Source organism: Patella vulgata, chromosome 4 (genome assembly GCF_932274485.2).
Source record: "Patella vulgata chromosome 4, xgPatVulg1.2, whole genome shotgun sequence".
Taxonomy (NCBI): domain Eukaryota; kingdom Metazoa; phylum Mollusca; class Gastropoda; family Patellidae; genus Patella; species Patella vulgata.
Window position 1 is genome coordinate 54,526,826 of NC_065882.2, and position 15,289 is coordinate 54,542,114.

At 33.5% G+C, this 15,289-nt stretch overlaps 1 protein-coding gene across 1 annotated transcript; it reads right to left on the minus strand.

Moving 5' to 3' along the window:
* Positions 1-4,161: 4,161 nt before the first annotated feature.
* On the minus strand, positions 4,162-15,180 carry LOC126818729 (uncharacterized). The gene is made up of 6 exons (XM_050546273.2): positions 14,950-15,180; positions 13,665-13,848; positions 13,180-13,398; positions 8,304-8,385; positions 7,850-7,960; positions 4,162-7,003 (listed from the first exon to the last, which is right to left on the minus strand). Exons 1-6 carry the CDS (start codon positions 15,040-15,042, stop codon positions 6,922-6,924), a joined length of 771 nt encoding a protein of 256 aa, XP_050402230.1. The 5' UTR covers positions 15,043-15,180; the 3' UTR covers positions 4,162-6,921.
* Between the last annotated feature and the right edge of the window lie 109 nt (positions 15,181-15,289).

A 15,289-nucleotide genomic window follows, 5' to 3' on the forward strand; every position in this document is an offset into this window, starting at 1 on the left:
ATTTTTAAAGGCAATAAAACAAGTTGTTATTTTATCGCCTGGTTTTCATTAGTAAAAACAGGAATTCATATAGTCAGTGTAATAAATCTATTCCACTTAAAACCCAGCTATGTTTAGGGAGACATTATTCTGATGCATGATGTCTATTTCGTGACGATCAAAGTTGTTCTATCTCATCCAGTGCAAAGCTTATCGACTAAGTCAAGCAAAGGCACAGAACTGAGGGAATATACAGATCGTGTTTGAAGATCAAACTGGATCGAAAATAACTGTTTATAAGTTTATTTGCTCTGATTCGACTATTGATCATTCTTTGGGTTTAGATCGTAATGAATGCGAAGTAAAACAAAAACGATTGTATCTCTTGAGCTATAAATAAGACGCTCTTTTATCGACAATTGAATTAATTCTCTTTCTTCTATAGAAATTTCAAAGAACATTCCTGAAGATTACAGGACATCAACAATTCTTGTTTTGTAAGGATAAGCTGTATTAATCATGCTAACATTCGTGCAGCATAAATATGGGTCTGGATGTAACATTGGGCTTCCGATAATTCATTACAACTAGATGTTTAATTATTGATAAGAATTACGCACGCCTGTCAGCACACTTATTTTCCCTGCAAGTTATCTCGAAAATAAACAAATATATTTGGGTAATGGATGTTCAAATACACATACAAAGTTATGCCGATAGGAAATTTGGGGCAGGATTGGCATAGAGGCCATTTTCTTTCTATTTTAAAGTCGATTCCAACAAAATTATACTGTCCGAAATTACATTGCTTGTTGATTGTTATGAAATAACTGTACATTCTTTCAGAAAGGGCGTTTAACTTCATTATACAAATAGTAAATATTGCAGTTAGATGTCCCGTCCTGCCCTTCCTCCCAATCTAAAAACCTATCCCAGCAATAATTGGTAGATATTGAATGAAATCCCCTTCAAATCACGACAAAATCGAAAATTAACGTTAACCATATCGGACCAAACTCATAAAGAGCTGATGTATCTTTAATATAAATGATTGATTTCTAATGCATTTACTGTTAAATGAGCTCAGTACAGAATTTTAAAAAGTTAATAAGCAAACATACAGCCACAGATGGCAGAAAAAGGCGTTGATTGAAAAGAATTACCATCTTAACCAAAAACATGGCAGCTTGAAGTTACAAATGGGCGACTTGGGCACATCTGGACAACTAAGTGCTCAATGTGATAGTTTGCCATTTATCGGGTAAAATACGAAGGATATTTCAGTCAAAAACACTTTCTGCTGTCTACCCTATTTTATACAAATTAAAAGCTTCGCTGGCCTTGTTGGTAGTCCTGGTCATTGGAATTCGATTCGACAATTTACATTGTATTTTCAATTAATTGAAAAACATGTTTACATGAACGACTAGATTGTGATCATTTAACCTAATGAAAATTAGTTCGATGCTAATAGAGATAATAAATTATTTTCCAGTATACTAAAACAAATGAGACCCATTATGGTCAACACATAACTATGAAAATGCTGTGAGAATGTATCAAGCAGTGGAGTGAAACGATTCCAGAAGCGGGCATTTATTGTTGACTCTTCGCAGTAATCAGACAAAGTTCTACATATTTTATCAGAAGTTTATTAGTATGGCGCCTTTCAACGGATGTTTGCCTGACCTTGCATTGATCTTTCTTTTTGTAAACAATGTGATTTCTAGGTTTCTTCATTTCTAAGGAATTCCTTCTATAGGCTTCGAACACAGATAAAATTTTCACATAATTACAATAATGGTCGCGTAAACCGACAATTTGGGGTTTGTATTATGTACGTCCAGAATAGAGACGAAACAGAACATATTCGATCGACATTGATCTTGCTAGTTTTCTAGGGACAGAAACAACGCATCTAGATATTTTCAGTAATCAGACTCCACTCAAGAACGTGTTGATTTAAGTTCGCCAAGTCATGAAAATCTATATTTTCAGAGTGGTGAGAGCACCCGGTTCACTGGTCTTCCAGCAGTAACATTAACTTCGTTTTCTACGGCTGCTTATACGGAAATAAAAAGTATTTCACTTGGAATTCACGGGGGTGGAGTTTGGGTATTAGTGGATAAAATGGTGTATATTATATATACATTGAAATTAAACTGGTGATTGTCATTAAAAATTACGAGACAACAAACTTTACATGGAGGATTAAGTCCAATAAATTAAAATTTAATTACCCTAACAACATCCTCTCATGACTAGATATTATTAATAATTCACTAGGCGTGGATATCTGATATAATCCTACCAAATCAGTTGTTATCAAAGTTGTCTGATTGTGTTCAATGAAAAAAACTGAAATAATAAGTAGGATGGTAAATGTCACCACTAACAAATATAAAGTTAATGACCTGCAAACTGCTGTGGCTATACATGACATGTTAATTATGAAACATTCTCGTGTAATCTGTGATAAAGACCAAAAAAACGAGATTAAAGAGAGTATTTATATATATTTTAATTTAATTAAATATATGTAAATTATTGTAATCTTTTATTATTATTTTATTATTATTATTATTATCGCATTTGTACTTATGTATGTATACCTTAGTATATGAAATAAATAAATTAATAAACCCGGTGGAATATCTGTAGACTAAATTAGAAAAATATCGGTATTTAACCATCTAACCACCAGACAAAGCACTTACGCTGTCTTCGATGTTGTAAATAAACAGGTGAATTAAGTAAAATGAAATGAAATGAAATGAAATGGGGTTTAACGTCCTACTGTTCTGCTCCTATACTGGGCTAATGAAGACGGCATACGCCATACAGTGTGCTATGAGGGAAAATTTGCCCGGGCAGCGGCACTATCGCCTACTCTTATATCGAATTCCAACTGCCAAGGGATCTTTTACGTGCATTCCAATGTATACACGGGACCTCGGGTTTTTCGTCTCATCCGAAGGACTAGACAGCTGTCCTTGTCACTAATGTCAGGCCCTCCGTTCTGCACCACTGACAAGGGGAAACCACGTCGGAAAATCCAGATGGAATTAAGTGAAGATAATGTTCAAGGCCTATACACAATCAATTTGAAGAAAGCATTGTGTGTTGCAATGATCTGAAACACTCTAACAAGAGAATAATATAATACTGTTCAAATGTAGCTTAATAATCAGTATAAAGTCATGGGGGTGCGTCTAAACCGTTACACGTATATTATCGTTAAACACGGCCCAGGTCTAGTTATTTCATTGAGATATCACAAGTACTCTAAAAATACATGTCAAATTTTGTAGTTTTTTAGTAAATCTATGGCAACTGAGAAAACAATAATTTGGTACTTTACCAAACAAAACAATCAGTTGACGGGTGTGTCCACCTGTCTTAATGATTAGCTTTTTGGGCATCTTTTTAAGAAGACAGGGTGGTGTTGATATTCTATGACTGGAATATATAATAATCATGGAAACATTTGGTTTACTGACAAATCTCCTGGTGAATTTAAAGGAAAGCTGCCAGCCATTTTGGAACAAAAGTGAAATCAAATGATATTGCAAATATATGTTCTTGTATCATCATTACAGGTATAGCACTGGAGAACCTTTTGCCAGGGTAGTGGCATAATTGCCTCTTTGAACATGCAAAGTGTACAGGTATAGCACTGGAGAACCTTTTGCCAGGGTAGTGGCATAATTGCCTCTTTGAACATGCAAAGTGTACAGGAGCTCTGTTTTACACTTTGCAAAAAAGGACTACCAATTGAACAATAAAGCAATTTTTGAGTGTTATGACTAACTTATGATCCTTGTATAATAATGCTTTTAATTATGGTCATTTTGAGACTAAAACTGTGATTTGCCAAAAGACATAATTTCATAACAAACTCTACATTTTTCATTGCATTGAAAGAATTGGTCCCTGGTGATTTTTTCCCCTTTAAAAGGTATTTTAAATGTTATTTTTAGCCATAAATAAGTGTAAGTAGACTGTAATTACAGTTTTAAAATTCTTACATAAATATACGAAATTTGGTGTGGTTTCCCTTTAAATGCAAAACAGGTGTATATTATTAGAAAGTAAATTATGTAAATAAATGAAAATAATAAGCAGATTTATTGCACGGAAAACTGAGTTAAAATAATTAATAAAATACAACCAACAACCAGGCAAATTTTAAGACTTTTATAACCACATATAGGTATATTATATTGCACTTTACATTATAATGTGTAAGTTTATAAAATATATAAAGAATAGATATAATCAAGAACAGGTTTCAATTCCATTTATTGTTCAAGCTGCTAAATATGACTTTATTAAATCACCAGTGCTTAAAGTTTCATTCTCACAAAAGCATTTATAGGAAAGTTATTTCCAATAACAGTATGGCAAATTTAGTATGGAAACTAGAGACGCCTCATCTTACTAGGAAAATTACTGGATTCCCTGAAAAACACCTGTGGGGAAAGCACTGGGCAAAAATATCAGGGTATCACTAACTGGCAGCCCCATGGATTATTGTCTGCCAGCTCAACTTAGGGAGCGGTTGTTATTTCTTGATCGAATGGTTAGGAGGTTTGGGAGACATTGATGGGTTTAAATGTACAACAGACTGACAATCCATGAATTTACCTAGGCTTCAATATGAATGGTAAATGGACAGTAAGTAACAACAAATACATTCTGAACATAGACCCTCTCTCAATCAAGTTACCAGAAAGCATGGCTTCTAAAAATAGATTTTTTTATAGCTTGGGGTATTTCCTCGCAAATAGGCTACAATGCTTTGAGATGGATTTGAAGCAAATTTTTGATAGATTAATTAGTTTGAATATGTTCTTAGTCCAAATATATCATTAGTCACCCAAGCTTATTCCATGCTAAAATTTACTCAGATTGATTGTTTGATAATGGATGAAGAAAACAAAATCAAAATATCAAGAATCGGTAATCTTCTTGTTTGGATTCAATCATAATATTATTATTAAAAAGATGTCCATCAAAAGACTTTAGCTTCAATAATCTAAACATATGGTCATAAACCATTCAAAACCATAATCAATAGTCAAAATGGCCATAGCATTTAGTCAAAAGGGACAAAAGAGGTCGTAAAAAAAATTCAAATGCATGGGTTTGAATTTTGAAAGTTTTCGTTTACATCTCTTTTGAATAGGATGCCGAACATTGCAACTTTTTTTAATTTATCGTATCTTTGTAAATACTGAAAAGAATTGACCAACTTTTGGAATTTTCAATCACTTTTAGAGATCAATAATGTTACAGAAAAAGATTCAAAATCGCACAAATGACGATTAGAATCCTTAATACTTACTTTTGAAATACTGATTTAAAATATATTATTTTTAAACATATATTTTTGAAAATATTAAAGCGGCATTAGGTAAGATTAGATAAAGAGCTGACAGTTCTAGCTATAATAGTTGAAAATAGATAACAAAAAGAAAATATGTTGAAAATTTCAGTCAAATTTTCTGAGCCAAGGTATCGGCGATTTAATCTTAGGCTAACCTCAATTGTCATTAATACTGCTGTTACGATAATAGACAAAATCTTGATTAACTATTTTTACGGTTATTTCATCCACCACAAAACGTATTTGAATCCATTAAATATTGCTGCACGCATCCGATGGCATGGAGAGTTGAGTATGGTCTTGTTATAATAATTTATGTAACATTCCAGGTCTAAAAAAAGGTCATGCAATAGGCTCTTACATAATGCATGTTTAATGAAATAAGCCGCCAGAAAGAATGATGTCCCCCACCTTAATACAAAAATAAATAGATGACATTTGTGTTTTTACAAAATATTAAGCAATCAGATTATTTATCACTCTGCTTAAACAGGCATTATGCAACCAGAGGCGTAGCTGTGAAATATATATTGGGGGGGTCCGCAACCCTAACCCTAACCCATTTTTAAAACCCCTAAAAAATATAAACAAACACCATGTGGCCATGCTGTCTACGAAGACACCGCGTGCAAAGCATTATTGTTACGTTGCTGGCTGAGCGGGCGATAAATATTTGGTTTAGGCGATAATGTTTTTGGATACCTACATGCGATTCACTCTGATAAGTGGCAGAAAAAAATTAACAAAATATTACTGACACTAACAGACTAACTAGACATAATTTTATGGAACACAGTTACGTTTCACTTCACACATGTTTCCAGGATGATTCTCTCTGTGTTTTATTTTAGCAATGTAAACCATATTGGGATATGTACAGGTTTTATACAGATAGAATCTTAACTAATCCTAATAATTGTTGTAAATAATAGGAGTTTGGCGCCTACTATGTAAATTTTTTGGGGGGGTCCAAGTATATTCAGCCCCCCCCCCCCCGAAAACTTTCTACATATTCCCTTTTCATTATCTATTTTTTAAGTATGACAGAGAGAACTGTCAGCTCTTTATCTAAACTTACATAATGCACCTTTAATCAGTGCAAAAATCGCTAATTATCAGGTGCGGTCAAGGCTTTGTTATGATAAAACTATACTCCAAGTTTCAACACTTAACTCAAAATTACCTTGTTCAAAAGCATTGACAAATCAATTTTCTTAGCTCATGACTGGATGCAGTCAATAAATTCCAATGAACATCTTCACTAGAGAGACAGACCCATTTTAATAGTCCCCTGCTTTCTTTGGAAGACGGCAGACACTAAATGTAAAATTGAGTGAAATGATCATTCATTTCTTACCATACAAAAGTGCAAAATTGTAAAAATAATTTTTCATTTCAAAGCAAAATAACAATTGATAAAATATTACGTATACACCTATCAAGATATTGGCTATATTTAAGTTTATCACTTTTAATTCATACATGTTTTGTATAAAGGTTCAAGTAGATTTATCAATCAACATTACTCTTCTCAATTTAATATCAACATTAAATCAGATTCTTAATAATTGAACTTTGAAGACCTTGAACTTTTCTTGATTGTCATCTCGTAAATCACCAATGACATCTTCATTCCTGTAAATAAGATAATTATAAAGTAATTCATTCATAGAGTATACACTACATTATTTTGAAGATAGGTTACAGTAACTTATTAACTCAGATTGTTTTAGTTTTGTTAATGCTAGATTTTGTATCTGAGCATCCTAATGCATATTTATACTGATTGAATGGAATATAACAAAACAATATAGTATTAGTAGAAAGAAATACTAGTAATTTAAGTTTTTTAGTGAATTACTGGTAACTGCTCTTATACTAAAATAACAGAGGGGGGGTGGATGGCCGAATGGTAACGTGCGCACTATATCATAAGGCCTGTCATTGAGTCAACTGGCATGGTTTCGAATCCCCGGTTGTAGGTGACAAGGAGTAGGGTCGCCTGACCAACCTCGTGGGTTTTCTCCGGGTCCTCCAGTTTCCTCCCACTGCTAAAGAACTCTACGCGCAAGCGAATTATTGAAATAAAAAATTAAACCATACGTTAGTCCTGAAATGAACTAGTTTGTGTTGAGTAGACATTAAACCCCATTTCTCTCTCTCTCTCTCCCTAAAATAACAGTATGTATCACAATGCAAGGAAAATATTATATCTTAATTATCAATTGATTAAACGGTGAGTGGCTGGTCACTGGTCAGATGCTTAAGCGATATGTGTAAATGTAGCTTCCCCAGTAAGGCAGGGGGGCAAAAATATGTTGCTGTCCATGTAAAAGGGTTTATTAAATCAAGACTGTAGCATATTTCATTGAATTATTGTCTGTGTTTAAAGGTTAGAAATATTATAAATTCATTCAATATTTTAATTCTTTTTTTTTTTACATATAACATGTCTTATACATAGTACATTTATACACTCACCTCATTTCCCTATTATTATCAAAAACATGCAAATTACTAGCAGCCTTCAATAACTTTACAGCTAGTGTAGCTTTCAATGTAGAAATTTTGTCATTTTCATTAATCTGTAATCTATAAAGAATGCCTCTTTTATTTTTCGTCCATAGTAATATTAAATTAAAATTTTAGATTAAAATAAACAAAATTGAAAGTGGCAGCATAATTAAAGCCACCATGATATAATGACTTTCAAATGGCTTCATGACTTTGGCCCAATAGAAAAACATTTTTTCATGAGTCTACAATTTCGGCCAAGCAGATAAAAAATATGCAGATACTTCATTATTTTATCCCAGAATTTCTGATGGACATACTGTAGCATTTGACAACAGTAGGCTAATACATTGTTTCCACCAAAATTAAAATTTAGAAATTTTGATCTCAATTAGAGACAACAATTTAAATGTATACTTACACAATAGAAGATTTATCAGGAGTAGATTCTAATTCTGACATAAGTTTATCTTCATCACTTGATTCTGTCTTCAATTCCTGGTCTATAAAACAAACAATATAGATACATTACATACAGAAGAAGAAATATTTGGATAATGAAAAACAAAGACCAAGAATATTGATCTGCACTTTTTAACCTGTATTAAAGACATAGATTTTAAATAGAAATTCTGGTCAAAGACAAAAATTACTTTTGGAATATTATTTGATGCTAACACAATATCTGAAGGTCATTTAAGTTTTTGAAGCAAGGACAATAACTCAAAATTTATTTGCACAAATGCGTTAATGTTCGTATTCATAGGCGTGCAATCTGACTTTTCGGGCAGACGGGTAAAGTGAAGACAAAAATTATAATTTTATCTAGTTGGCAAAATAAAGTGCCCGAAATCTAATGAAACACTAATTTTACTTTTCTTTTAATTGAATACTATGAATTTGTACTGAATTAACTATGGATTAAAACATTTTGTCTGGAGCCACTTTACTTTGTGCTACATTTGTCGGACATTAAATTTATTTGTGAACGCAGCTGCAACAGTCTGATTGGATGGCTGGAATTCAAATCAGCATGATTTTGGTTGCAAAACGATTGGAAACTTTGAGGTTACTGCTATTCCAGCCCTCATACCCTGCGACGATTGATTGGTTGTTTGGGATTCAGGTCAGCTACCTAAGTTAGGCTATATTGGACCACAATAAAGTTGCTGCATTCATGGGCTGGAGTAGCAGTTGTGGCAGTTAAAATTTCAAAATTTTCTCTCAAGAATCCTGTCACGTGGACTGTGAAAGATTAATTGCTTGATGGGAATCCGAGTCAGCCACCAAAGGTAGACTATATTAGACCATAGTTTGAAGTTGCTGTACTTGCGGGCTGAAATAGCAGGAAAACATCTTTGTGGCCATCAAGTTTTCCACATTTTCTTTGGTGGGGGGGGGGCTACACGGTTAGCTCTGCTCCTTAGCCTCACGCAGACCACAGGTGCCGCCGTTGTTAACCTGAAATTTTGTGGGCATTTAAGGTTCTACCCCCCCCCACCATATTCATCAAGACCGTATGCCTATGGTTCTACTGCCTTTTCCATACTTTGATATGAATAACACAAACAAATTTTATAAATATAGTTTTTCTTGCGAACTGTTCACAAGGTTTCCAGGGCAAAGGCAACAAGACTGTAAATAGTTGTAACAAGCGGTTGCCATGCAAGATACGCCCACATTTTTCAAGAGATGGACAGAGAACAATCAGGGACCATAATTCAGGAAGTTAAGGTCCGATATGCGCGAATATCGAAAGGAACCGAGAACTTTGGGTTATAAAATTACATTTCAAGTTTCAACAAAATCGGATAAAAATTGTGATCTCTATAGGGTCCACAACCTTGATATACCATATTTTTACGCTATTTGAGAACGAACGGCGGCCATTTTGTCTGTATATTTTGGGCCGATTTTCATGAAATTCGACCTCAGCTGTTTTCAGGGTGTAACGGTGATATTATAATACGTTTTTTTAAATCGGATAAAAATTATGACCTCTATTGGTTCCACAAGCTAAAAACGTGATTTTTCGTATAATCAGAGACAATAATTCAGGAAGTTACGGTCTGATATGCGCGAATATCGAAATGAACCGAGATCTTTGGGTTATAAACTTACATATCAAGTTTCAACAAAATCGGATGAAAATTGTGACCTCTATAGGGTCCACAACCTTGATATACCACATTTTTACGCTATTTGAGAACGTACGGCGGCCATTTTGTGCCGATTTTCACGAAATTCGAACTCAGTCATCCTTAGGGTGTAACGGTGACATAATAATACGTTTTTTTAAATCGGATAAAAATTATGACCTCTGTAGGGTCCACAAGCTAAAAAGGCGATTTTTCGTACAATCAGGGGCCATAATTCAGGAAGTTACGGTCCGATATGCGCGAATATCGAATTGAACCGAGATCTTTGGATTATAAACTTACATATCAAGTTTCAACAAAATCGGATAAAAATTGTGACCTCTATAGGGTCCACAACCTTGATATACCACATTTTTACGCTATTTGAGAACGTACAACGGCCATTTTGTCTGTCAATTTTGGGCCGATTTTCACGAAATTCGAACTCAGTCGTCCTTAGGGTGTAACGGTGACATAATAATACGTTTTTTTTAAATCGGATAAATATTATGACCTCTATAGGGTCCACAAGCTAAAAACGCGATTTTTCGTACAATCAGGGGCCATAATTCAGGAAGTTAAGGTCCGATATGCGCGAATATCGAAATGAACCGAGATCTTTGGGTTATAAACTTACATATCAAGTTTCAACAAAATCGGATAAAAATTGTGACCTCTATAGGCTCCACAACCTTGATATACCATATTTTTACGCTATTTGAGAACGAACGGCAGCCATTTTGTCTGTCAATTTTGGGCCGATTTTCACGAAATTCGAACTTAGTCGTCCTTAGGGTGTAACGGTGATATAATAATACGTTTTTTTAAATCGGATAAAAATTATGACCTCTATAGGGTCCACAAGCTAAAAATGCAATTTTTTGTACAATCAGGGTCCATAATTCAGGAAGTTACAGTCCGATCTGCGCGAATATCGAAGGGAACCGAGATTTTTGGGTTATAAACTTACATTTCAAGTTTCAACAAAATCGGATAAAAATTGTGATCTCTATAGGGTCCACAAGCTAAAAGCGTGATTTTTCGTACAAACAGGGGCCATAATCCATGAAGTTTCGATCCGATACATGCCAATATCGAAAGCAGCCGAGATCTTTTGGGGATAAACCTATATTTCAAGTTTCGTAAAAATCGGACAAGAATTGTGACCTGTAGAGAGTCCACAAACAAATTGTGGACGGACGGACGGACGGACAGGGGCGACGACAATATACGTCCACATGAAAATGTGGGCGTATAAAAATGTGCCAGTTTATGTGCACATCGTTGTGCAGGAATTGTGACCTGTAGAGAATCCACAAACAAATTGTGGACGGACGGACAGGGGCGACAACAATATACGTCCACATGAAAATGTGGGCGTATAAAAATGTGCCAGTTTATGTGCACATCGTTGTGCAAGTTTTGAAAAATTCATCAATACTTGGCTCTTTTATGTAGCCAGGGGCCTTATTCACAAAAGTTTATCTAAAATATTTAAAGAAAGGCCACCTTTTCATTGGCTAAAAGCTAAAACTTGCAGTAGGAATTTAACTCTCAACCAATGAAAAAGCTTCGTCCTTAAAATATTTTAGAGTAAGTTTTCATGAATTAGACCCCAGGGTAATAACTCTAAAAATAATCACTGATAAGTGCCAATTTTCTACGATATGTGCCAGTTCTTCCTTATGATCATATGACAAAGCCATGCGAGTTTTACAAAAATTGACTCATAACTTTTCTCTGCTTTATATTATAAGAAATATAAACAGGCATTAAAGTATGCAAAAGGCCATTTTGTTCAAAAAATTTGTATCCTTTCTCATATTTATGTATTTTACTATTCATACATTAAGAAACTTCTTTAAACAAAATATTTTTTAACTGAAATAAAAAGAATCAATAGTTCTAAACATTGGTCAAAAATGATTCTAAAATTCAAGTAAAACAAAATGACTAGTCATCACAATCCCACACCCTTGCACTTGTTTAGAAGGCATAAAGAAAAACAACTTCTAGGACTGGTCAGAAGATTCATACCCTGATCAGAGTAGCTCAGCAAGGCAGGGTCGCTACTCCCTGTAAGGTTTGCACAACAACCTTTGTCTACCTTAATCAGCTACTGTATGTTAAACATTAAGCTTGTACATCAGAATATAAAATACTATAATAGTTTGATGTTCAAAAAAATTTCTTGAACAGATAATGGGTATGCTCTGGAAACAAAATTGTATACCAAAAAGTCAAATTTGTTTATGGAAACACAAAAAATATAAATTCCTAAATAGTAAAAGGTACAACTACTTTAATGGGTTGATATGTGCACAAAGTTTCACAAAGACATCTTGAATGGTTTATGAGATATACTCCGGAAACAAAATTATACACCAAAAATTTGTTTCCATGGAAACAAAAAATATAAATTCCAGAAATTCCTAAATAGCAAAAGGCACAACTAATGTAATAGGTTGAAGTGTGTACAAAGTTTCAGAAAGATATCTTGAATGGTTTATGAGATATGCTCTGGAAACAAAACCGGGACAGAAGGACGGATGGATGGAAGGACGGACGGATCCCAGTTCAAAATCTCTCCCTAATTTCGTTCGACGCGGGATAAAAAATTAAACACGCATTATGCAAGAGCCAAATCTGTCTGAAATGTATTTTAGTTATCCAGACTATATTTAACTCCCGATGCCATCGCTAGCCTGTGATATTTAGCGGATTGGAATACATTTTTTGAAAAATAATTAAATCGATAAATGGATAATCGTACCGACTTAAGTAATGATGATCGAGGCTATGCTGAAAATTCAAAAACAAATATGACGGTTCAGAGTGGAGCAATTTGACTGAAATTTTCGGCATGTTCTATTTACGTTGTCTAATTTTTAACTATTATAGCGAGAACAGTCCACTCTTTATATAATCTCCCATAATGCCCTTTTAAAGAATATCATATAGGAATTGACTTCCACTACTTGTATCTCCTGGTTCATCTACAATTTGAATACGAAAATTTTCAGATTCATAACAATTATTATCAAATTAAGAATGGTATTATAGCAAGAGTAGACTAATTCATTGCTGGGGGTGACAATAACTGATCTATCCATGATCTATTCATATTAAGGTAGAGGACATATCAATACATGTACCTACCTTGTGGTAAAAAATGTAAACAATAATATAAATCATTCTGATTTCTTGTGACTGGCCAGGCAAAATCTTTTCTGTCTATTTTATTTTGAGTAGGGTGAAGTTTTAATCCATCTTCAGCATCTAAACCTTTACCATAAACATAATATAAAAACTTCTGTTTAGATTTAGCTGGTCCTTTAGTCACATAAAGTCTTTTAAAGTCATCTTCATTATTGCCATCTGAAAATATTCAAATATTACATCATTTAAAATAAAAATTCTAACAGCAGTATAATGAAAGAAGTGTTTTTCTGTAAAAGAAATTCAATAATGCTGCCCAAGCAAAATATACTTATGCATCATAATTCTAGCCTTGGGCCTCCTGATTAGTGAGCTAGCACCTTACTCTCTAAACCACTGTGGTCCCCTCTTAAAAATATGTATAATTTTATTTTTGGTTCAAATAAAAAAAGGTCAAGTTATTTTGAAATAACACTAATACTTACTAATATCTTGTGATTTTAACCTAGCATGATAAAAATAATGCTTTTTATCCACTGTTTCTGTTCCAGCATAAGGTCTTTCTATTCTCTTTCGTTTATCAACAGGTTCATCAGTATAGGGACCATATCTGTATCTTACAGAACCGTGATCAACATCAACTAATACTGGGGCATCTAAAATCATTGGCTGGCAAATAAAACATTGTTTCATTTATTATTTAATTGCCATGTCCATAGTCCATAGTGTTGATTCAATTGTAGACACAATTCATTTGAGAGAGAGAGAGAGAGATTAAGCCAACTTGACACAAACTAGGTAATTTTGGGACTAACATATGGTTCAATTTTATTTCAATAATTCGCTTGCACGTAAGAATCTTTAGCAGTGTTAAAAGCCCTTCATTTCAAATACTGCATGAAAAAAAAAGCACTCTTTTTAATGGTTTTGAGTTTCCAGTATATTGTTATATATGGATACTGTCGGTTAAGAATCTAACCTTTTATTGGGTCTTGATCATGAAATGCAGATTGCGAAGAGAAAACTACACTCGGTATCAAAAATCTATTTTTCTGATTGTTTATGTTGACAGTGTGTTTGTATATTAATCTTTCCTTTGCTGTTTGTAAGCAGTATTATTTAAAATGGGTCTTTAAGCAAGAGTATGATTCGTGGTCAGCTGGCAATGCATGAGAAATAATTGTGGCATGAAATGCTTAGAAAGTAACTGAAACTTTTAAACATAACTTCAATTGGGGTTGATTGATTTGAAAACCCTTTATTGAGTATGGTCTGAATGTGTATACATACTTCCCTTTTAGTAGTGACTATTCATGCACTTTTTCTCCCCACAATTTAATTTTGTCCCTTGAATTTGCTATTACAATATTACAAATTGTGAGTATCTGCCTGTCTGTATATTGTAGGGAACAATTATATACATTTTTAAATAGTTACATTTTCTATACATTGTATAAATCTGAAACCACAGACATGTCTTCAATCATACACATTGTGTATTACACAATCAACACACAATAAATAATAAATAACATTTTCTACACATTCAACATTGTATACAATTGTATTAAACGTTACAAATAGTTTATAAACAAAGTTGTATTTTCTGCACATTGTAAGCATACAGAAACATATATCATGGTATTTTTTAAATATTATGTAGAAATCGAATAGATCTGATTTTGCTATAATGCACAAACTGTATGTTCTACACATAGAATCATATTTACCTTTAATATCATATTTTGAACATATAGAAATGTTATCTACCTTTTTATTATTGTGCGACAAATTTTCTGAATATACTAAACGAGGGTTAGCAGGTGCCCCTTCCCTTGGATTACTGCTGACACCATTTCCCATGGTATCTAATTATTTCATAGAAAAGTATATAAATAAATAACTCGAATTCGTCAGTTTAATGACAACTTTCTATAATCATGTTTTGATATACACTTCTGGCAAGGCTGGTTAACAACCATGTTGTTTACAGTTACAGGCCCGCACTACTAGGTTGTTCACGAGCAAATTCTGCAACTTCACGTTTTACGTACATTTACAGTTTTTTGATTAGGCCTACGGATAAAATAAAAAATACTGGTTAATTTAT